At 41.9% G+C, this 25,583-nt stretch overlaps 1 protein-coding gene across 1 annotated transcript in view; it reads right to left on the reverse strand.

Moving 5' to 3' along the window:
- Positions 1-918: 918 nt before the first annotated feature.
- Positions 919-25,583, reverse strand: part of LOC148034609 (Transducin/WD40 repeat-like superfamily protein) — a 50,655-nt gene continuing 25,990 nt past the window's right edge. Inside the window, exon 2 of the mRNA XM_087679544.1 lies at positions 919-2,844. Coding sequence (XP_087535670.1) covers positions 2,047-2,844 — 798 coding nt within the window. The 3' untranslated portion in view covers positions 919-2,046. The remainder of the gene's footprint in view (positions 2,845-25,583) is intronic.

The following is a 25,583-nucleotide window of genomic DNA, read 5'->3' on the forward strand; positions in this document are numbered from 1 at the left end:
AATGATGCAATCCAAATGTTAGGATGGGTTAGTTTGCAATTGTTGTGAGCACAAATTGCAATCTTGTTTGTATACATAGATACTATTCTACATTCCTACGGGATGATTGGCACAATTTATAGTTCTAAGGATTAAGGAACCAATAAGGTGGTGCAGAAGCTAGAGATGTGAACACTAAGTTGAAATGCCCTTTACTCACCTAGAAGTTTGGGAGGTCAATGCTTGAGAGAAAAGCTCGAAAGGCCCTTTACTCACCTAGAAGTTTAGGAGGTCGATACTTGTGGAGAGAAAAGATCGAACCTTTGACAATCAACATCCAAAGCTTTTACTAGTACATGTTGTTTTTCTACTGGAAGTCGATGCTCTTGGAGAGAGAAGCCAAGATTCTTGTCAATCGATGTTCCTTGCAAATTCTGGGTTTTATATTCAATGTAGATTCTAATTGCTATGACTTAATGAATGTTGTTGATATCCCTCGATATTTGAATATATAATCTTGTTTCTTCTTTTGTGGTATCAAAAGTTATTCTTGATGAGTATAGGATTCTGAAGTTTATTAGGATGGCTGGACGGTGGTATAGGGATTTATTGTATCAATCTACTTTGTTTTTGTTATAGCTTTGAGGTGTTTAGCAAGATTGTTGAGGTCAAAACTCGAGTTATTAGAGGCTAACACCAAGTCACATATTCATACCGACACTCATGTTCTCGTATCTTCCAATTGAGTGAGGATTATCCTAGATCATTGCTCATGAAACAAAGGTACAATGAGAGAATGCTGAATAGAGAAAATTCAAACTTACATCACAATAAAATGGAAAAAAATAATTATTGCCCTATCTAAGCAACCATGAAAGTTAACACACCGAATATGATGTTTGATTGGTTGAAACAAATCTCAAATTATTGTCACCTAATGCCGTTGTCTTTTAAGGCATGTCACTAGCTCTCACAAACCCTTGTTGGCTAGAAATTGCTTGTCAACTGTTGTAGCAACTATGGCAACCTTCTCTTTGTCTCTCTCAACTTGCACAAGGCTGAAATGACCCTCTCCCCCCAACCTCAAAAACACCTTTCCCACTTGCATGGTCAAGTTTGGCCAAGTGACAACCTTATAATCTCATTTTTCAGCATTATTTGCATTATTAAATTAATTTTCAGCTTAACTTTTTTGAAAATTAATTTAATAATTATCTTAGTTCCCAAAAAATTAGTCTAACCAACCGACAATTAAATTGGCTAGACCAATTTATCTCCCAAGTGTTCTTGGGTCTTCCAATTACAATTGCTCAAAGGGCACTTTGATCAAACGCTCAAAAGACTGTTCTGAAACTTTATCTTCAATACTAGATGGAAGAGTATCAAGGGTTTGGTCCATGGTCCAAGTCTCCAACTGGATAGGTTAGAGATTAGAGTCAAAGGAATGAGTGGGACTATCTTTAAGATGCTCTAATTTCTTCTTAAACCTTCGAATAAGGTGAGGAATGGAAATTTGGTAGAATTTAGAGATGGATAAGGGGGGTTTGGGGAATAGAGGGACGGGAAAAAAGGAAGATTAGTGAGGGTGGTGGGGATGAGGAGATGGGTCAATGTAACCCCCTCCACCTCATGAATTGCCAATGGTCTCTTCACCTTCAGTTTCTTCTCTCTCTCTCTCTCTCTCTCTCTCTCTCTCTCTCTCTCTCTCTCAGAGACTATCTTTCCATTGGCAACAGTTCCATCCAACCACATTGCTGTGGGTTTCCAAGCCTGAGCAATCTGCTTCAGATAAATCCATTACTGTCAGGTGTCTGTATAGGAGTGACAGATCTGTCTCCTATACCGTAATGTCCATGACAGCAGTGGTACATAAATATCAGTAGCGATGCATAGATCCATCTTTCTCTATACCAACTCCTGTGATTCAATTCTGCTTTCTTTCTGCTGCTTTCCAAGTGCTGTTACAACCACTTAATACACTGCTGTTCTTTGAAGCATGTAATTACACTCCTTATATAAAAAATGTGAAGATGATTGTAAATCTTGGAAGGCATAAAAGGACCTGACTTAGAACATATTTCTTCCAGAAGACACAACAGGTTTCCATACATGGAGAGATCGATCGTGGAATGAACAAGAAGCAAGAAGAAAACAGGAGTCTTCACCACTATCTTCTTTCATGAAAAGGTCCTTACTAACCAGGTTGTTCCTGGCACTGTTATGTTCATGTGAACTTTTCTCAGTAGGGCCCTTAAACCAATCCACTCCATAAGCAAGTGATCCATGTTCTTTGTACTCGAACATACAAGAGGGATCATTTTGAATGTTTACCAGAGACAAACCATTATGCATACAAGCAGCAGCTATCAAGTCTTTGTGATGAGGATTCCATTTCAGCTTCCAAACACCTCCACCAAGCCCCAAGGCCTTCTCTGACAGAGGTTTATCCAGAATCCTAACATCCCAAATTCTTAGATTTTCATCATAGCTTCCAGTTGCCAAAACATTCTGATCATGCAGACTGCATTGGATAGTGCAAACTCCCATTTGGTGAGTCACCTTCTCCCTGAATACAGGTCGGAAGAGGCCCTGTCTCAAATCCCAACAACAAAAATGGCAATCATCTCCACCACTGTAGATGACGTTGGACCTCCACATATCATAAGTGACAGACCAAGCTTCATAATTGTGTGCAACACCAGTTTGTAACGTTTCAGGTGCTGACCCTCCAACATCAAGAACAGAGATGTGACCATCAGAATGACTGATGCAAATTTGCTTGCCAAAATAAGGATCCCAATCCAACAACAAACACATGGCATTGGTGATGTCTTCCTTGGAAACCTCTGTTAGGGTAGATTTTTCCTGTAAAGTTCAAAAGAAAGCTGAAAGTAACTATACACTCTTGAGAATTGGATGGTTTAAATGAGCATGAGAAATTCTGTGCCAAGCAATAACCTTAAAGCTAACAATAACTGCTAACAAAAGGCTCCTATGCAAACATCATTGTCAATCTACTTCTACATACTAAGATTTCATTGGAAAATGTAATTGATGACAGCTGTTGCATTCATCCAGGTGATATGACAGCTAAAGCAACTTGCTTGTTAGCACTACACAACTCATAATATTAGATAGAGTATGGCAAACGCACAGTTACCTATCACTGAATAAAGCATACTTAAGAGTGGGAACATGCAGAAACTCCAGCTTATAAGAGACATCATAATTCAAACTAATATTGGCCGAGCTCCTGGAGGCAAGTGGACTGCAAGTGGCGCAGTCTACAAGACTGGCAGGCTGGCAGGGCTACGGATTGGGCAGCAACAAGGCAGGCAAAGCTACTAGTGTCACCAAGCACAGGGTGGTGCAGCTGGCTGGACAGTCTGAAAGGCAGCAACCTGAGGTAGCTACAGGCCATGAACCAGCTGGAGCTCAGCTGGTGGGCGGAGCTGCTGCAGCTAAGCTGGTGCAGGACAGGGCTGAGCTGGCTTTGATACCACTTGTTGGAGATGAAAAGCAGTAGCTCAGCTTGGGAGAGTGTGCACAACAGTAAAGAGAGAGTGTGGTCACTACTCGACACTTGATTGATTATTGCAAAAGTAAAACCTAACAGTTTTCAGCATCTGCTGCCAGGCAATAGACTATTGCAATGTCTCCTACCAATTTTCAACCTTCTTTGGTGGTGCACTGCTGCATTTACCAGATTTCAGCCTCCAATTGCTGTGCTTTGTGACCAGCCTACTGCCCTTCATTATTGAGCACTCTCTTATCTCCAACTGGTGGTTACATCACTCGAGATCCGTCTATGGTGGACATCACTCTCCGACACTACATTGCCCTGTCCTTAGGCATTCTATAAACTCTTACATTCATTTACAGCATTCATTCACTTCAGAATTTCTTCTCTTTGTGTTTGTCTCTATGTTTACATTTTGCGTTTTTTGCATTTTGGGTTTAGGGTTTGAGTTTTGCTTGTCTCTATCTAAGTCTTTGTGTTTCAGTCTTGGTCGTACATGTGTTTTATTAGTGCAAACCCCAGCATATCTTCACATGGTATCAGAGCTGGTGCTCTTCTAAAGAGTACCTTGCGGTAATTGTGGAGGCTAGTCTTTGTGCGAGACTCACACACGACTCGATTCCAGGTCATAATGTCTCAAGCACCTTCTTCGAATCCTATGATGCCCTGTCAAGCTTCTCTATCATTGAAGGCTCTGAGAAGGTATTATGGTCTCAAGAAGAAGGCAAACACACCTTCACCCTGAGTCACGTATAGTTCGATTTGCACTTCTCCAATGAGTGCTACTACTCCATCTGGACCGATTGGTGAAACTGGCCATCTCTCTGATCTTGGAGGGATTATGACACTCGGCAAGTCTGGCAATCTATCTCCTTTATCTCCACCAGGCCTTGTATTAGGTTTGTATAAACCTTTTGAGTCATATGATCCAAAACCCTCTCCTGATTCTTCTTTTATTGTGCAAGATCTGGATAATTTTCAATATGTTAACTTTAATAGAGAAGGCTCTCAAAGCAAATACTCTTCATCAAGTATATATCTGCCCTCTGTTTCTTTTGAGCAAGTAAACCACACTTTTCAACTCCCTTCCATCCCACCACTACCTTCTCCACATTCTGATCTACTCACATCTTCATTCCAAAATCTTCAACTACATTCCACCTTTGGTCAAAGCACACTAGGGGTTGGATCTTCCATCTCCGCTCCTAACACTTTCTCTTTCTCCATCCCGCCATCTATCTACCCTCCATTCCCTCCACCTCTTGGTGCATCATTGGGGGAAATGCCACCCTTTGACACACAAACCCCCCACACGACCTTTCAAACACCAGGATATCTATCCATCCTCTGCTTACGGACTATCGTCACACATCCGTTAGGTTTTTCCTATGCAAGAATTTACATCCTCTGCTCCCCATGGCCTTATCCCTCCACCTTGGGCTCCACAGGCAATTACTATGCCCATACCCAATCCATCCACACCCACCTTTATAGCCATTGTACACACTTCTCACGTGCATGGTGGAAACTCTGGGATTCCTTCCCAAGTGTACTCCACTCCCCCACCCTGCCTCCATTATACATCTTCTCTATCTCCTAGCACTACCACTCATGTTGCAATGGCCAAAAATGCATTCACGGATAAGACTCATTTTAACGGGTCAAATTTCACCACTTCGTCAAACTTTATGCAACAAGTGCTTGAATCTTAGGGACTTTGGAACCTCATCGTTGGTACCAATATGCCGGACCCTCAATTAGCTTACCTTGATCACATCTGTCGAGTCCGCAATGCCACAACCAATGTTGAGTTAAAACACGTGTTGCTTCCTCATTTCCACTCTCAATTACAGCGTTTTCCCCTCGCATCAAAGTATTGAAGTCATCTCATTGACAACTATGCCACTCGAGATTGCACTCGACATATCAATCTTGATTTTGAGCTTCAGGATTTTTCCATTAAGCAAGGGGACTATCTGAAAGTCAAGTGGGTGGAATATCAAAGGTTACTCACCAAGTTTGCCACTATTAGCTCCTCAAAGCCAGACGATAATCAGGTCACGTTTTTCTTGAATAAGTTGCCCACCAAATACTTCCATTTTATCCAACACATTATCTCACTATCTAGATTGCCACTACTCGCTCCTTGAAGTCGAACGCAAGTCATGTTTTTTTTAAACAAGTTGCATGCCAAATACTTTCATTTTATCTAGCACATTAACTCACTAACTAGATTGCTAGCCTTCTACAAGTTTAAGAGCCAATTCTTCCGTTACGCGAGGCTGCACGATCAAGTCCCAAGAAGTCCACACATATCCATTCAAAGGCGCGAGGATTGTTTGTCTCTTCTTCGGGAGAAAAAACCAACAACGGCAAGAATTTACAAGATGCAAAGACAAGCCAAAACAAGAATGACATCACTTTCTCCCACGGAATCAAAGAAACATGATTCCTTTGTTAACAAATTCCTAAGAAAAATAGATTTTCACACACTACCGAAGGTCGGGCCATGTGGACGAGGAGTGTCATACCAAGGCCCAAGGTCTTTCTCCTAGAAAATCACCACAAACTACTACGACTGCCTCCACTCCAACTAGCCAATCTAGTGGGACTACACCTCCCACATCTGCTCTATCTACTACAGCGGCTATTGGATATGTGGCACGCCAACAATCTCAACAACCTATCTCATTCACTACTCTGAAGGATTGGCTAATTCTTCTCCTAGTGGCTCGCCTATTACACTTCACGCGTCTATTCCTAGGACATCCACTACACCTTCAAAGATCCCTTCCCTACCTCGCTATACACAGAATTCTTGTAAAAAATCTTGCATCTACTCTAGTCTCTCAAGCATAGTCTAGAGCTCCCATAATAGGGGAAGGTACAATAGGGGGGAAAGATCGATGTTGAAAACAAGTGCTGAAACCTGTAGAACACCTAGAAGGGTAGAAACCCCCTCTCAACCTGGGTGTCGATGCTCAAGAAGGAAGAGGAGAATGAAGATGTTGGTCTTCGTGTGGTGCCGACAACCATGTGGATGAAGATGATGAAGCATCTCTACTGGAAGAGCAAGGATAGAAGACCACCACGATAGCATCAAGAGAGATGTATGATCCGTCGGAGGAGGGGAAGTCTCTGTATTGGTAGAAGAGAAAAATTCCAAGTAGATGGAACCATGAAAGGAACAGCAAGCATCTCTTGTCTCCAACTCAACAAGGACTAGTGCAAGCTTGTATGTTAGCTCTTTACTGAAATACAAAACCCTACAAAAGAGAGAAAAAAAAGTCCATAAGCACAAAGGTGAGTAGTTGGATGCTCCGAAAAACAAAACTAAAAATAAAAATGCAAAGCTAAGTGCAATGCAATGAATATGGTAATCCCATGTAGGGGCACAAGATACAATGATAACTTAACAAGATACGGAAAATCCCATAACCCGAGACCGTAGATATGGACAATAGGACTCGATAGGATATAAAGGATGCCACAACCCAAGACCGTAGGTATGGATACAAGATATCAAAATTACAAGATCTTCCTCGATGGGGATGAGTAAGATACAAGACAATACTAGACAAGATCTCATACTACGAGATTACAAGGTGAAAAGACAACAGGAGTATAATGAAAGATAAGACAAGATAGATACTATGACTAGACAAGAACTAGAACTGGAACTCGAAGTTACTTACTTGGAGGTCTCAACTCCTTGAGCTCCCAAGATTGGCATTGGTAAGACTAAGGAGCTCTATGGCTAGCCCCTCCTTTTATAGGTGTTGGAGGGAGGCTAAAGATCTTCTAGAATGTTCCATGATAACATCATCAATTATGCATGCGATGACATGGCATATCTTCTAGAAGGTTCTATGATGACATGGCAAGGGTGGGTTCACATGGTTGGCTCAAGGATATCCAACATTCCTATGGAGTGTGGATTCATATGGCATGAGCAAAAATTAATCTATACACTTGATCATGGCATGATTGTGACATCACTCCCTCCTCTAACGCGAGTTCCATGAGGAGCGGCTTGGTGGTTTTGTCCAAGTTTCGTTGCATTCCTCTTGTGAAATTCTTTAACTTTAAGAGACGCGGTTTGGAGATGTTTTGTAAGTTCCCAAATGCAATCATTGATGTCATATCCTTTCCAATGAACAAGGTATTCCAATCAACCTCGGGAGATCCTCAAGTCAAAGACATACTCGACCTCAAATTCTTCATGATCTTCGATCTGGACAGGTGGTGGGAGATTAGATCTCTCCCTCCCCCCCTAGTGGTGAGCTATAGTATGACTCAAGCAAGGAAACATAGAAGACTATGTGGATCTTCATGGTGTTGGGGAGTTGATATGGACTATGATAGTGAAGGGCCTAATCTATGATAGTCTAGCTTGGTGGAGGGCCTTGTTGTCTCGAGATTATGCCTGCATAACCATACTTTATTATCGACTTTGTATCTTGGATGTTGGAGACGATGCTGGTCCGCATAGTGCTTGTACTGATTTTGAGCCTTTTGGATTTGTTACTTGAGTTCTTGGTGTATATCTGCTAGATGTTGAGCTTTATCTCGAGCACTAGGGTTCTTTACTTGATTAGAGAGATGTATATCCATCCTTGGATGCTGACCATAGTTCGCAAAGAAAGGAGTTTGCTTGGTAGATGCATGGATACTAATATTATAAGCAAACTTTGCAAAGAGCAAGAGCTCAAACCAATCATTATGATGGTAGAGAAGTGGAGATATTGTTCCGCGACTTGATTTACCCGTTCTATTTGACCATCAATTTGTGGATGATTAGATGATTAGTTGTGGATAACTTAACTTGGACTCCAAGGAGGTCGCGACGCTCTTTCAAAAACTAGATATGAATTGGGGATCTTGATTACTGATAATGTCGTCTAGGAGTCCATGTAATCTAAAAATGTATCTGAGAAAGAGTCTAGCGATAATTACGCATGTGATGGTCTTGGTGATAGGGATGAAATGTATCATTTTTGTGAAATTGTCTACCACAACAAGAATAGAGTCATATTTGTCTAATTTGGGAAGATCTGTTGGGAAATCCATGGACAAAGAAGACCAAGGTCGCGCTGGAATGGGCAAGGGTTACATGAGGCTATGTGGTTTGTGACGAGATACCTTGGCCTTGTTGCAAGTATCACATGATTTTATATATTCCTTGACTTCTTTCCACATCTAGGGCCACCAAAAATCTCTCGAAATAAGCTAAGGTCTTATTAACTCCAAAGTGTCCTGCTGCTAGGGTCTCATGGCATTGTTGGAGTACATGGAATCTTCGCTTTCCTAGAGGGATGTAAAGTAGATCCTTATAGTATAACAATCTATTAATTTTCTAAAACTCACAAATTCATTTCCTTTTCTCTCTTGATTTTTTCTCTTGACGATGTTGGCCAAATCATCATGCAACAAGGCTTCATGGATTAGTTGGATCAAGATAGGTTCGTCTTGATGACAACTGGAGATGCTTGCTAGCTAGAGGTACTCTCGTTTGAGTAGTATTGCTCGTTGTTGATCAAAAGCTTCTTCTTCCTTCTTAGGTGGCAAGTAGGATTTTCCTGATAAAGCATCTGATTGGCATTATTGGCGTCCTAGGCAATAGGTGATGACAAAGTCAAGCCTAGATTAAAAGCTACTCCAACGAGATTTTCTTCAATTGAGGATGCGGGTTTTCATAAAGTATTCTAGATTTTTGTGATCTGTATAGACGATAACTTTATGGGCTGCACCCTTGACACCAAGTATCAAAGGCATCTACAATGGCAAGGAGTTCTTTGTCATGGATCCCATAGTTTATCTTTGCAGGGGAGAACTTCCTTGAGTGGAATGCCACTGGATGCATATGATCATCATCTCCATGCTAGGACAAGATGGCTCCTAAGTCATAGTCTAATGCATCGGTCTCCAAGAAAAATGGCTTGGTAGGATCTAGATGGACTAGGATTGGAGCAGTAGTGAAAGCGGTCTCTTCAAGGTCTAGAAGGCCTTCTCCACTTTTGGAATCCATGAGAACTTTGAGTTTCCTGCGAGTCTAGTGAGTGGTGTGACCATCTTTGAGTAATCCTTGATAAATATCCTCTAGAAGTTGGCAAAGCCAAGGAAACATTGGACATCGCGGACACATGTGGGTGTCTGCCAATCAAGAATAGTCTCAATCTTCTTAGGGTCCATGAAGATTCCTCTAGGAGATCTTGTACCCCAAGAATTCCACTTATGTCTGATGGAAAAAACACTTCTCAAGTTTTGCATATAGTACTTTTTCTTGGAGTTTTTCCAAAACTAATTTTATATGGTGCTCATGCTCCTTTGGATCATTTGAGAATATCAAGATATCAATAAAGTATATAACTAAAAAACCATCTAGATGCTCTCTTAATATATCATTCATCATATGTTAAAAGACTGCAATAGCATTGGTGAGACTGAATGGCATAACAACATACTCGAAGTGACCATACCTTGTGCGAAAGGCTGTCTTCCATTCGTCTCCTTCTCTAATCCGTACAAGATTGTAAGCCCCTCGTAGATCAATCTTTGTGAAGATCTTGGCTTTTCCAAGGCGTTCCTAAAGCTCTGGTATCAACGGCAAAGGGTATCGATTCTTGATTGTTATCTTGTTGAGTCCTCGATAATCCACACACATTCGAAGTGACTCGTCTTTCTTTTTCACGAACAGAATTGGGGCCTCAATAGGAGACTTCAAGTGCCTAATGAACCCCTTGGCTAAGTTCTAATCAATGTTCTTGCGTAGTTCAGCTAGTTCATCAGGGGATAGCCTATAGATGGGTCCAAAAGGTGGTTGAGCCCCCTCATGGAGTTCTATAGCACAATCATATGGTATGTGCTCGGGCAAGAGATCTGCACTCTTCTTTTCAAAGACATCTTGGAATTCTTGAAATTGGCTTGGTAGCTTGATTGACTCATCCTTACTAGATTCTTGAGCTAGTATATGATATGTCATGTAGATCGGCTCCTGCCTTGTTGTGTGCATAAAAGCTTTGGCTCCTAGATATGTCAACTTTCCTTGATTTTCACAACGTGTAATCTTTTGCTTAACACAATCAATTTCTCAGTTGTGTTTCTTTAGCTAAGGCATCCCAAGGATGATTGGATTTGCAGGACTAGATATGACATTAAAGCATACAAGAGATTTCTGATCGCCAAGAGCTATAATGAGTGGTCAATTTTCCTTGGTGATATCTCCAAATGCTAGATGTCTTCTATCCACGACTTTAGTTGGTGCAGGATTGGTCTTTTGGAGTACTGCAATCTGGTATCTATTCACACACGCATCATCAATGAAACATGAGGAGGCCAGGGAGTTGACCAAAGCTTTGAGGAAAGGGTCTTTCTTGATAGGATCATTTGGATTGTGACAAGGAAAGTTTCCATGGATGTGGCTGGAATCAAGAGACGCTTTCTTATATCAAGGTCCACTTGTATGGTCTCATTCACAACCAAACATCATCGTTTTCCTACTCCAGGGTTGTTGCAACAACTCTTGGGATTCTTGACCTCTTATTAGGGCAATTTAGGGCAATGTGTCCAGGGTTTCCACAATATAAGCATAGATGATTCTCTCTTCATCTTTGCTTTTCTTGTGGGGTCAAGCATTGGAATTTGGTATTATCTATTTGCATCGGTTCGAGCTTGGTTTCTTCTCTAATTGGGTCTTTGATTGGGGCTCGGTTCCATTGGCAAGGCCTTAATTCTCCTTGCTTTTCTTACTTCCTCTCGAACAATCTATTATCACATTGGATGGCTTGCATGACATAATCGTTGAGTGTTTTTCCCTTAGGCATAGTGAGCATGAGGTCCTTAATATCATCTTGAAGACCCCATCTGAATTGACTAATAAAATACTCCTCATGCCAAGTGAGGTCAGAGATTAATTGCCTAATTTCAGATGCATAAGCAAAGACAAGGCAGTTACCTTGTCGTAGCTTCCGAAGTTTTGTTTTTGCTACTCAATTAGTGTCTACATCTTCAAATGTGGAAGTGAGCTCGCAAAGAAATACCTCATAGTTACGAAGTACTAGCATTTTCTTTTCCAAGATTGGGGTGAACCATGATAAAGCTTGACCACAAAGCAAAAAGTCCCAATGAATCTCACCTTGGAAACATCATCTAGATACCTATCCAATTGCATGCGGATATAGAGCTTTACTTGTTGCAGGAATCTCCTAAACTTCAGACAGTCACCATTGAACTTCTCTAGCATGTTGATCTTGGGTTCTCTTGTTGGGGGTTGATAAACACGCAAAATCATTTGTTCACTTCCTCTATTGTTCTATAAGTCTCACATCTGATCTTGCATCTCTTGAAGCATAGGGCCTAGATGCACAATGTATTCTATTTGAAGTTGCACTTGTGATTCACTAGAGTCTTGAATTTGTTGTTGGAGGTTTTGAAGGAGGCCACAATTCTTTCAAGGGTCAGGGCTAGAAAATCAGTCTTGCAAAACTATTATGGGAGTACGATTGTGCTCGAGAGACTAGACTAGATGCAAGATTTGTTACAAGAATTTTGATTTCAAGATAATCCCATGTAGGGACACAAGGTACAGTGATAAGTAAACAAGATACGAAAAATCCCACAACCTTTGATTCTAGGTATGGACAACGAGACTCGATAGGATATGAAGGATCCCACAACCAAGGACCGTAGGTATAGATACAAGATATCAGAATTACAAGATCTCCCTCGACGCGGATAGGTAAAATACAAGACAATACTAGACAAGATCTCGTACTAGAAGATTACAAGGTGACAAGACAACAGGAGTATAATGGAAGATAAGACAAGACTAGATATCATAACTAGACAAGAACTAGAACTGGAACTCGAAGTTGCTTACTTGGAGGTCTCGACTCCTTGAGCTCCCAAGACTTGCATTAGCAAGACTAAGGAGCTCTATGGCGAGCCCCTCCTTTAAAAGGTATTGGAGGGCGGCTAAAGAAAGATTTTCCAGAATGTTCCATGATGACATCATCGATGATGTAAGTGATGACATGGCATATCTTCTAGAAGATTCTACGATGACATCATCGATAATGTAGGCGATGACATTGCATATCTTCTAGAAGATTCTATGATGACATGGCAAGGATAGGTTCACATGGTTGGCTCGAGGATGTCCTATTAAGGGTACATTCCCATGGGATGTGGATTCATATGGGATGAGCAAGAATTAATCCATACATTTGTTCATGGCATGTCCGAGATATCCCCTATGCATTGCATGATTTCATCATCTTTGTACTCGGGTGCTTGGGCAAGTGAACAATTTAACCACAAGGGACACTATCTAAGTGGCACCTACTACATGAGCATTCTTGAGTATGTAGCATACTATAATCTCATTGTGCAAAGCATCATTGGATGGATTCTAAGTTGTTTCCACTAGTGGATTCATCACCATCCTTCTTCACATAATACTCCATCACCTTTCCCTCATCATCGACATCCTCGAATGGTTGGGTAAGATTGTGCTATTTTGTGATATGTTGGGTGTATCATCCCTATTGTCATCTTTTGAGTCATTGTTACTTAATCGGCCGCCACCCCTAAAATCAACTTTGCATCAAAAAAAAAACAAAAAAAAGTTCAATGTGGTTCCATCCGTCTTTGTAGAGCTTGGTAGGCCACTGGGCAACCGATGTGCACCCTTTGTTCGATGCCCTATCCTCTATGGGGTGACTACTTGAACTCCATTGGTAAGATAACCATCGCCTCTATTGTCTTGGTAGGCCACGGGGTAGTTGGCGTGCACCCTTTGTCCAATACCCTGGCTGCTTTGGGATGGGACGCCTTGGGGTAAACATTATCGGCCTTTCCTTTTAGGCTTAATTTTGGGCCTAAGAGGGGGTGTTGAGCTAAAATACGCTTTACAACTTATTAGCATTTTTAAACAGCCCCAAAACATGCTTAATTAATGAAAAATGTAAATTTGGTGTGCAGTTTGAGAGAGTTTCAGTGATCCCCCAAAACCTTAATTTTTTTGGAGCACACTTCAACATCTATAAATAGACAAGTTGCCTACCATTCAGCCTCATTCTTTTATGTAGGTTTCTCACTCTACCGTGTAGATTTCAGCCATCAGCCACCTACCGTCCGTTGTCCAACCATCACCAAGTGCAGCCCATACTATCTAGCCCTAGGCGGCCTGTTTTCAGCCATCACCCTACTGTTTGAAGGTCTCCATTTGCTGTGTCATCATAGCACTTAATCAACCTGCGCTTTCAGTATCTGGTGTCAAGCAATAGGCCGATGCCATCTCTCCTATCAACTTCCAACCTTCTTTGGCGGTATACTATTGCGTTTATCAGATTTCAGCCTCTAACTGATGTGTTTTGGTGACCAGTCTGCTGCCCTTCATTATTTAGCACTCTCTCATCTCCAACTAGTGGTTACAACACTCACAATCCATCTCCAATGGACATCACTCTCCGACACCGCATTGCTCTACCCTTGGGTATTCTATACACTCTTCCATTCATTTACAACATTCATTCACTTCAAAGTTTCTTCTCTCTGTGTTTGAGTTTTAAGTTTTGAGTTTTTTGCGTTTTGCGTTTAGGTTTGAGTTTTATTGTCTTTGTGTTTCAATTTTGGTCATACATAATGTGTTTCCTCAATGCAAACCCTAGGTTATAGTCATCGTTTATGCTTGTCTTTATGTGTTAAGATATTTAAGATGTACTTATAATTATGCACTAACTTATAGTCATGGTTTATCCTTACAAGGATACATTGTTTCTAACTAGGTAAGATGTCTTGATACCCAACGTTCCCATGGTGGCTACCTCTATACCTTGCGCACGGCACCTATTTTTTGGGCTAGCCCTAAGCAAGAGATAGTGGCGGCTTCCACGGCCGTGGGAGAGTATTGGGCTCTCTTTGATAATATCACTGAGGCTATCTATCTGAGGAACTTGCTAGCCGTACTTTAATTTCCTTGTGAAGTGCCTACAATTGTCTATTGCAACAACCAAAGTGCCATTGCCCTTACAGACAATCCGATCATCACACCTCAGACACGGCATGTGGCAATTCACTTCCACTTCACTAAAGAGCAAGTTGAGCTAGGCACTACTCGCCTAGAGTTTATACCTTCCTATATAAATATTGCAGATATTTTAACCAAGGCGGTCAACAAGCCTATTCTCCAGTATCTTCTACCTCGGATCACAGCTGGGGTACATCATCATCTACTTTTTCAACGAGGAGAGGGTGCTTCCTTCTTACTTCTCCTTCCAGTTTGAGAGAGGGCGGTTTCCTTCTCTTGATAGTGACAGTGATGATATTTACCATTTTTCAATCTCAATCATTAATTTACTTTATATTGTACATTATGGACATTTGTAACTTCATCTACATTATCAAGATAGCATGATTGTAAAAGGACACTTAGGCAAGTGAACAATTCCCTCCAAGGACATTAATCGTTGCATCACCTTCTATATGAGCATGAAAACTTGCATCTCCCTTTACATTACCCCATGTAGACATTTTGTTCGTGTAAACATACATCTATGCACATTTATCCCTTTTCGGTCACCCTTGGAGTGGTGGACTATAAATACACCATACTCGTGGCATTGCACATAGCAATCTCCCACGGTAGTTTTTCCCTAAGCTTGCATGTTGGCTCTACTCATCTTGCTTGCTCCTGTTGGGTGTAAAGGCCCTTTTACTCCTCCCGTGTATAAATTTACTTGTACATGTAACCACACCCTTGTGGGTGTAAGTGTACTGTATGTATAAATTTACTCTACACGTGACCGCACCCTTGTGGATGTAAGTGTATTGTACCCTAAGTATAAATACATTCTTTTATTCTTTGTGTGTATCACACTGGTACACACCCATCTCAAGTCTCCACTCTCTCTACACACTCTCTACTGCTATTGAATACACCTCCTTTGCCACGCACACTACTCAGACACTTCCGCTTGCCCTTCAAACTAGTATCAAAGCTCCGACAAACGTATGCGTGAGGAGTCAACAGGCATGACCAATCGACGGTTAATTTTGGTGAGCGAGAGGCAAGTATGATCAATCAATACCAACTCGAACCAGCAGCAATCTGCACAGCTGCAGCCAGCGACCAACAAACTGCGCAACTATAGGCATGACCTGTCGGGATCACTTTGGCGGTCAGTTTTTGATCAGGCAGCATCAACATTTGACCTACACAACTGCAAGTGGCGACCAGGCGCAGGTCATGGGAGGTCACGCGAGACTGTTGCTAGGACTGCGACTGCATTTTGACACGATTAAGGCAATTTTTCTCATTTTTTAATACATTATTTTATTTCATACAAGCAACTCCCTTGCTCATTAACGGGGGTTCACGCACATAAGCACAATGCTCAAATTTGTGACGATTTGTACCTGAAAATTTGGGGCTTTTCCTAGATTCGATGTTGTTCATGCAAAACAGATTCATTTGACCCAAAAACTGCAAACATTGTGCGCATTTGCCCTGAAATTTTTGGGTTTTTTCATGTACAAGTGAAATTTTGCTCTGCTGAGCTAATTTCATTGAAATTTATGCACATTTGGATCCCAATATTTGGGGGTTTTGCAAAATTTGTGAAATTTCTACAACATTTGCCCGTATTTGATACTCTTGATGATATACTAATGCAATTGGGGCAGATTTATTGCACAAATTTTGGGGCTTTTCGCATCGGTGATGTATTTTGAGCCAATTTGTGCTTTGACAATGAAATTACAGAAGATTCACTGTTGAGTGGGAGAAATTTTGGACTTGGGATGTATTAAATGTTGTAAAAGGGCACCTTCTGTTGATACATGTATTGCTAAATGCCCATTGTGCAATGAAACAATGGTACATATAGCACTTGGGTTATTGCATTTGGGCATTATGGTGATGTAGTATTGAAGTGGGAGCTGTCTTTTATGCATATATATCAGATTTGGTTCATGTATATGCTATAATCAGCCCTTGGGACTGAAATTGCAGCAAAATATCTACTTCTTGGGCACTTTTGGAAGTGTATGTTTGCGTACTTGCTGTTATATTCAGCAACCTTGCTATTGGCTGAAAGTATTCAGCATTTTATTGCAATTTTTATTGTTATAAATGGCTGGCAGTCCATCTACATCTAGCACAAATAATCTTTTTGAGATTCGCAAATTTGGCGGCAATGGCTTTGATCTTTAGAAAGATTTGTTAGCAAAGTATGTCAGCTCATGTGTGAATCTAAGCATGTATTGTGGCATGGGCATATTATGTAGATATTTTAGGCATTTTTTTTGTGTACAATGTAGCATTTTATGCTTTATGGCATTTATTGCTGCCAGTCGCCCAGTATTAATGCTGGCCAACCTAACATATTTTATGGCATTATTCATGCCTATATATTCTGGGTTCCTCCTCAATTAGTGAGTTCACCACCTAGAGGTCCATGGAGAAAGGAGCCGGTGCCAGTGCTTACACAGCCAGTGACTCACTGTTGTATGCAACAGTCTCATGTCTAATATATGGATTCCATTTCCCGAGCATACATTTGAGTTCTCATATCTATTGTGTTCTTTCTTTCCCTTTCTATTTTGTCTATGTTTCCAGCAATTTATTTCAGCATATGTTTATGCTTCCATTGCTGCACCACTTCTGACATGGTATCAGATTTCAGGATCTATGCTCCCGTTGTATTTTCTTTGCCGATTTTACAATTGTTTTGACCATTGCTGGTGAGGCAACTGCTATTCCAACTTGTTGACCTGTTTTACCTGCGTTTTTGGTGATGTCGGCATCCGTACAGCCGGCATCAACCCCTATACTGCTTGCATGTCGATTCCAGCCTATGTTTTGGTGCTTCTACATCTCCTCCTGGCTTGACGACTACATTTTCAGGCCGTTTTTGCTATTTCAAGCAATTTCCAGCTGATTTTTTGACTTTTCGCAACAATTTTCTTCTTGATTTGGTCAGATTTTGGTGAATATTGCATGTGAACTCTCATTTTGGTGAATACTGCATGTGAACTCATTTTCAGCAATCTGTGCTTGTGGTTTGGTTGTGTTCCCTCTCCAAATACCTTATTTTCTCTATTCTCTTCTAAATCCTCTACAGATGGCTCCTCCATACACATCATCAACTCCTGCCAATTTTACACATATGACATCCATGCTGCTTGAGCATGAGGCATCATTGCGGTTACACGGGAGGCTTTCATCAAGTTCCAATGAGGCTCTTGCAGCTTTAGAGAGAGATTCGAAGAAAAAGTCGAAGACCCAGTACTACCACTAGGGGAAGAAAGGTCATTTACGGAAGGATTGCAAAGAGTTAGCAACTTCCAAGAAGAAACAAGAGTAGAAGGTGAAGCGGAAAGCAGACTCCTATGACAAGTCATCATCTGCCTCAAATTCTGACTCAGATCCTCCGACCAAGGTGAAGTCCAAGGCACAAAAGGGATCCTCTTCTTCGGATTGTGGAAAGGGCTTGGTAGCCCCTTCCTCAGTTGCTTTCTAGTGGCGGTGATGAGGCCATTCCTCACGACTCTCTAGTGCTAGAGACGAAGTGTGAGAGAGTGTTGAGATGGGACAGATGCACCTCATCTATACATCTATACAGATGCACAAGATCCAAAGAGAGACTTCCCTGACGCACCAACCGAAGTCTGGCAGGTTCAAATCCTAGAGCTAGGATTGACATCCAAGTTCATGATGGGCTGGTTATTTGACAGAGAGTGGGTGCCTTTCGTCTGGAGCTCACATGAGGGGATACTTTGGCAGTTTGGCCAAAGGAGGGGATCCATGGTCATTTATGCACTACAGCATTGGTGACAAGATGGTCACATGTGCTACATCAATGGCATTGTTGATAGCCATTGAGAGCTGCTATGATCTTCTCTATCTTCAAGAGCTGGTACGATCGACATCAACATCAGGCTTTCTCTCCAAGGCACATTGGTGGTGGCTTGATCACCCATTGCCTGGGTATCCATGGTTCTGTGTCTGTGTAGTGGTTCTCTGTTGTATGGACTATGATGAGTCATTTCTCATTGTATCATTGTATTGTATCAGATCACGCATGATCTGAGAGAGGGTGTTAGCAGAGTATGTCAGCTCATGTGTAAGTCTGAGCATGTATTGTGGACTGGGCACATTATGTAGATATTTTAGGCATTTTTATTGTGTACAGTGTAGCATTTTATGCTTTATGTCATTTATTGTTGTCAGTCGGCCAATATAATGCTCGCCAACCTGACATATTTTATGGCATTATTCATGCCTATATATTTAGGCTCCTCCTCCTCAGTTAGTGAGTTCACCACCTAGAGGTCCCGTGGAGAGAGGAGTTGGTTCCAATGCTCACACAGCCAACGACTCACTGTTGTATGCGACAATTTCATGTCTGATATATAGATTCCATTTCCCGAGCATACATCTGAGTTCTCATCTATATTGTATTCTTTCTTTTCCTTTCTATTTTGTCTTGTGTTTCAGCAATTTATTTCAGCACATGTTTATGCTTCCATTGCTGCACCACTTCTGACAAGATCGTATGAAGGGTATACTTTTTCTGAAGGATTGTGATGATGCTTTGGCATAACATAAACCTGTTGCTTTGTCAATGGGCTAAAATGAATAAGAAAGCCATCACTTATGTCAAAATGGCAGTCACACATAATACCCTAGATGATATCAAGGGACTCACCACTACATATGCAGTTTGAGAGAAACTCAAGGCTACGTATGAGAATACAACTCCTGTCAATCAGGTCCATCTCATGCGAAAGTTGGTCAACTTGAAGCTTAATGAGTCTAAGCCCACCTCAAAGCATTTAAATCAAGTCCATCTCATGCGAAAGTTGGTCAACTTGAAGCTTGATGAGTCTAAGCCCGCCTCAAAGAATTTAAATGCTTTCATTGGTATTTTGAGTTAGTTATAAGATGCACGCTTGCCAGCTTTTGATCCTAAGCTGAGGGCTATCTTCTTGCTCATGACTTTGCTAGATTCATGGAAAGCATTGATTATGTCATTAAGCAACAACCCCAACTTGACATTTGATGGTGTGTGTGGTTCTATTCTCAATGAGGAGATTAGACGCAAGGCAAGTGGGAAAAACAGTGGATCTGTGTACAATGTAAAAGGACAAACTAAAAAGAGGTCAAATGTTGCAAATAAACACAAAAATCACAACCAAAAGCAGACGTCACTTGTTATCAATGTGGACGCAAAGGGCATAAAAAACCTTGCAGGTACTATAAAAAGGAGCAAGAGCGTAAGAAGCAGGCTAATGCAAAAGACAAAAAGAATGAGAAAGATAGCAACTCTAGAAATAGAGAAGGCTAATATAGTATCTAAAGTTGTTATTGAGGAGATAGAAGAAGATAAAGATACTAATTTGCTGGTTGCATCTTCAAATCCACATACTATGATAGTGGAAGACATGTATAACACTAAAAGGGATATGTTAGATGCCTTGTTGTCTACTCGTGATGGTTTGTCACAATCGTGGATTGTTGACAATGGTGCTTCATTTCATGTAACTTCACCTTTGGAGTGTTTTCTTCTTATGCAGCAAGTAACCTTGGGAAAGTTTTATCAGAAGTGGTACAACAATGGAAGCATAAACAACATGCTGAAATAAACTACTGAAACACAAGACGAGAAAGAATGAATGAATGAACAATAATACAAATGAGAACTCAAATGTATGCTCGGGAAACGGAATCCATATTGAACACGAGACAGCAGCATACAACAATGAGTCACTAGCTGTGTGGGCGCCCTGACATCGGCTCCTCTCTCCCCTGAAGAATCCAGAAGTGATGATTGAAGTACATACAGAGAAGGAGCCCAGCAATAAATAGGCATAAAATAAGGGGAGCAATAAATGCAGTCGAACAACATTTAATGTTGGTCGGCCAGCATTAAATGCTCTCCAGCCCTAAAAGACACGCTATAAAAATACTACATAAAATGCTGCATACAATGCCACAACCTCTGCAGCACAGACTCACAACTAAGCTAACTAATCTGCTAACATCCTCTCTCAAATCAAGGGTGATCTGATACAATACAATAGTACAATGATGGGGAATCATAAACGATACAACATAGAACCACCAGAAGAACCATGGATATCCAAGCAAGGAGTAGCCAGCCCACCACCAAGATGCCATGGAGAGTATCTGACGTCGATGTCGATCATAACAGCACCACCTGAAAATAGAGAAGAATCATAGCAGCTCTCTGTGTTATGTTACCTGTGTCACTCAGGACATACAAGACCAATCTGCCAAACATGTCTCTAAACATGTGACCATGGAATCCCTGCCTTCGGCCAAAACTATCAAAGTGTCCCTATTGTGCTAAGAAATGCACTTAGCCACTTAAACAGCCCCAAAACATGCTTATTTTAGGCTTATTTTAGCCAAAACCCTAAAACGGAGAGCGGATCGAGAAAGTTAAGTGGGAGAGGATCTAGAACCCTAATTTTCTATAAATTGGCAGCCAGCCCTCCACTCTTTTACAATCTCGTTTTTGCAAGTTTCACGTGTTACCAGCTTGCTGCCCACACCCCAGTCACGGAGGACATCTCAGCCCTTGCTGTCCATCACTGTTCCCTACAGCCTGGCGCCTGTTTCCAGCCCTCCACACACTATTGTTGTTGTTTCTGCCTCGCGACTGACTGTTGTTCATCTGCACTGCTGTCGTACAGCCTGCCATGATCCAGCAAACTGCTGCGTTTGCAAGCTCCAACTGCCGCCCTGACAGTTTTCTCTCTCCTGTCTGCAGTCACTGCAGTCTTTCTCTCTCCTGCAGGTTGTTCTACCTGCATTTTCAGTCTTTCTCTCTCCTGCAGGCTGTCCTGCCTGCGTTTTTAGTCTTTCTCTCTCTTGCATGCTCCGTTTTTAGTCTTTCTCTCTCCTCACAGCTGTTTGCATCAAATCCAGCTTCTCACTGCTGCGTTTGCTGGTGTTCGACATCCGGAGGCTGCCTTGCTGCGATTCTTGATCCGTTTGAAGTACAACACACTCTCCAGCTCATTACCCCTGCCCTGATCCTAGAGATACAGGAGTTCGAGGTTTAGTAGTCATTCACTGCATAGTGTGTTTGTTGCATGAGCATCGTATTATTAGTAGTCATATCATTTCATTTATTCACTATGTTCATTGTCTCTAAGTTACTCTAACTCTAACCCTAACCCTAACCCTAACAGTGTTCTTTTTATCAGTTTGTGCTTTGTCGTACGGTTTCTGTTTATATTTCTGTGTTAGGGTATTTTTCTTTACATGGTATCAGAGCCTGGTACTCTTTGAGAAACCTAACCCTTTGATCTGAAAGCTCTTCGCAAAAAGCAAGAACAACGATAGATTCAAATGACTTCGAACTCATCAATACCGATTCAGTCTCCAGATCAGTCTATGCCGAGAACCGAGCGAGAGTGGGTCAATAAGCTTGCTCCACAAAGTTCCGACATGGTGGGAGAATCATCTGAGTACATGGAAAAGATAGGCAAGCTAACCTCTGAGGGATATAAACTGATCATAGCCTATCAACAAAAGAAGATTGAGGAGCTTGACCGAAGGATTGCCCTTCAAGAAAAGCTTCTAAATGAAGGTATACATGGATTTCACTCTTCAAATGTTGCGCGTAAGTCTGATGATGTTGCAGAGCTGTCGAGATCCCCATCAGGGATGGGCCCCCCTCTTGGAGAGTAAGATCCGGAGTATGTTCCATCTTTTCAGACTCTTCCGTCCTCTCTGGTGCAAGGTACTTTTGATTCGTCTTTTGTGCCTTCTTCTTTTACCTCTTCTGTTTTGCAAATATACTGGTAGAGATCATGTGAAGAAAAGAATCCAGTCTATTGACTACGGAAAAGGTCCTCTAGAGGACCAATTCTTATATGTTAACACACGTCGCGGGGATTATAAGAAAAAGCCAGGTAACTCTTCTTCTGTCCTTCCTTCTTTTCCGTCTACTTTACATAATCAGAATGAATTTGGTGTTCCTTTCACTTCATTATATGGTGTATCATCATCTTCACAGTTTCATTTTCAGTCTTTAAATGATAAAAATGAACAAAAAGAATCTGCACCTCATACACCTCACTTTCAAAACCTACCCATCCCACCACATTCTTCCGTTGCTTCACCACTTCCATTTACACCATTTACATTTTCATTTCAGACACCTCATGTCGCACCGCACATCACTCCGAGGTGTTATGGAAACATAGGCACATCCTTTAGGACCTCATCCTTCCCTCAGCCGGGTGGTGTTCCACCTACCTCATACACACTTTCAGGATCGTTGCAGCCTGGGTATCCCACTCAATCTCTCCCGAGTGTGGATCAGTTGCCTCCACAGTTTGCCTCCATGGCATTGCCTAGTGGACTCTCTGGTCATAATGCTGTGTCCCAACCTTACTTTGGACAAGGCTATTGTGTCCCAGTGCCTCCACCTACACCGGCACCTTATGGAAATATTCATGTTCCAGTGCCTCCGCATCAATCGGCACTCATTGGACACTCACAGCCTACTTCTGTCTACCCACATCTTCCCTCTCCTTCTTACTCTTATCAGACACTCTCACCTCCACCATCTTTCCCACCATCATCTTACTCCACCCACCCGACACCTCGTGGTTCTAGCTCATCTTCTGCCAAGAATGCATTTAATGACAAGACTCGTTTTAACGGGTCAAACTTTACTACTTGGTCGAATTTGATGAGACATATCCTTGATTCACAGAACCTATGGGATCTAGTGCAGTGGTTGGAACCCCAACCCGAACCCATATTTGTTCCATACGAGGTCGTCCGCTCATGGAAGGCTAGAAATGCCACCGCTATTGTCGAGTTGATGCAGGGCTTATTGCTAGAGTTTCGTTCTCAGCTTCAGCATTTTGACTTAGCGTCAGAGCGATAGGCACACTTGACTGACCGCTATGCGGCTTGAGATAGGACCTGTTGTATTAATCTTGACCATGAGCTTCAACTTTTCAAAATCACTGACCGGGATGACTTGAAAGTCAAGTTGGCTGAGTATCAGCGTCTCCTCGCTGAATTCTCCACTACGGGGACTCCCAAGTCCTCTCACGATCAGGTCACATTGTTTCTAAATAAACTCCCCAAGAAATGCTTCAATTTTGTGGAAGGAATAGTTTTAAAGCCTACCTTGCCTACATTCTATGAATTTGAGTGTCAGTTGTTGCGTTACACACGGTTGTTCAATCAGTTTCATATGAATTCCTCTTCAGAGGGGGCTCTTCTTGCTCATTCTCAGAAAGGGCAACAAGGGAAGGGCAAACCAAACCAAACCTCCACTCAAAATCAAAATCAAACTCAAAAGCTAAATCAATCTGGGGATTTTCAAGGAAACTCCCAGTCACAACTCAAACCTGGGTGGCAAAATGTACCTAAAAACAATAGGTATTGTCAACATTGTCAAAAGGCTGGCCGTTTTGACAACGAGTGTCCATCAAAGGCACGAGGCACAGCACCACAACCTAAGTCTCAAACCCCCGCCCCTCAGTCGAGCAACCCCCAACAGGGGAGGCAAGGTGATGGCAAGGGGCAATTTAAAGGTCAGACTCAAACTGCCACCGCACAGTCATCTCAATCGACAACGTTCTCAACTCCAGAGGGCTTGTCTGACTTGTCTGCAGAGGCCCATATCGTCTCCATAGAGACATCAGATGCGAGTACCACAGTCGAGGTCCTTGACTCTAACTGGTTTAGTGATTGCTCGCGGTGAGGCACAGCCTAATGGCCTATACCACATGACACACTTTCTGACCGGCCGACCGCCAAAGGCTCCGTGTTCCATAGCTTCCAGGCCTTAGTCACATCTTGGGAGCCTACGAAAAATGAGCTTCTTTGGCATTTTCGCTTAGGGCATCTTAGTTATGACTCACTTTATGAGTTGTCACGCCGTAAGCTGGTTGAGGGCCTTCCATGCCTGAAGCTAGCTTGAGATGTCTATAAAGCCTGTCAGCTCAGGAAGCAGCACCGTATCCCATTTCCTCAACACTCTACACATAGAGCTAAGGAACCTCTTAGATTAATTCATGTTGATCTTTGTGGGCCGACATCCACTGCTGCTTTGAATGGCGCGTTGTACTTCTTTTTGATAGTGGATGATCATTCTCGATACATGTGGGTGTACTTTCTCAAGTATAAGTCAGATGCTTTGACATATTTTTCTGCTTGGGTGCTGTTGGTTCATAAACAGACTGGTCATCGTGTTGGGTGTATGAGGAGTGATAGCGGTGGTGAGTTTATCTCCCACGAGTTTTCCGAGTTTCTACAGAAGCATGGCATTTCTCGCCAGCTCACCTCTACCAACTTCCCCTCTCAAAATGGAGTCGTAAAGCATAAGAACCGCATAGTCATGGAAATGGCACGCTCTATGTTGTTCGCAGCACAGCTTCCTGAGCACCTTTGGGTCGAGGCTGTTAACACTTCGGTATACATCCTCAACCGGTGCCCGACTGCGGCATGTAAATGCCTTTGATACTTGGCATCATCATCTAGAGGGTGCAACCCATAAAGTTATTGAATATACAAATCACAAAAATCCAGAATACTTATAATCGAAGACAAGTCCCACTGGAGTAACTTCTTATCTATGTTTGTGACTTTGTCATCACCTATTGCTCAGGACTCCAACAATGCCAATCAAATGCTCTATTAAGAATATCCTACTTGGCACCTGAGAAGAGAGAAGAAGCTTTTGATCAACAATGAGAAATACTAGTCAAGCCAGAGCACCTCCAGCTAGCAGCCATCTCCAGTTGTCACCAAGACGACCCTACCCTGATCCAATTAATCCATGAAGCCCTGCCGCATGATGATTTGGCTAACAATGTCAAGATAAAAAATCAAGAGGGAAAAGAAAATGAAGTTTCTGAGTTTCAAGAAACTAGTGGATTATTATACTATTAGAATCTACTTTACATCCCTCTAGGAAAGCCGAGACTCCAAGTAGTCCAACACCACCATGGCATCCCAACAACAGGACACTTTGGAGTTAATAAGACCTTAGAGCTTATTTCAAGAGATTTTTGGTAGCCCTAG

This window comes from Lygodium microphyllum, chromosome 6 (genome assembly GCF_053477565.2).
Source record: "Lygodium microphyllum isolate KBCC chromosome 6, Lygodium_microphyllum_v1.1.10, whole genome shotgun sequence".
Lineage (NCBI taxonomy): Eukaryota > Viridiplantae > Streptophyta > Polypodiopsida > Schizaeales > Lygodiaceae > Lygodium > Lygodium microphyllum.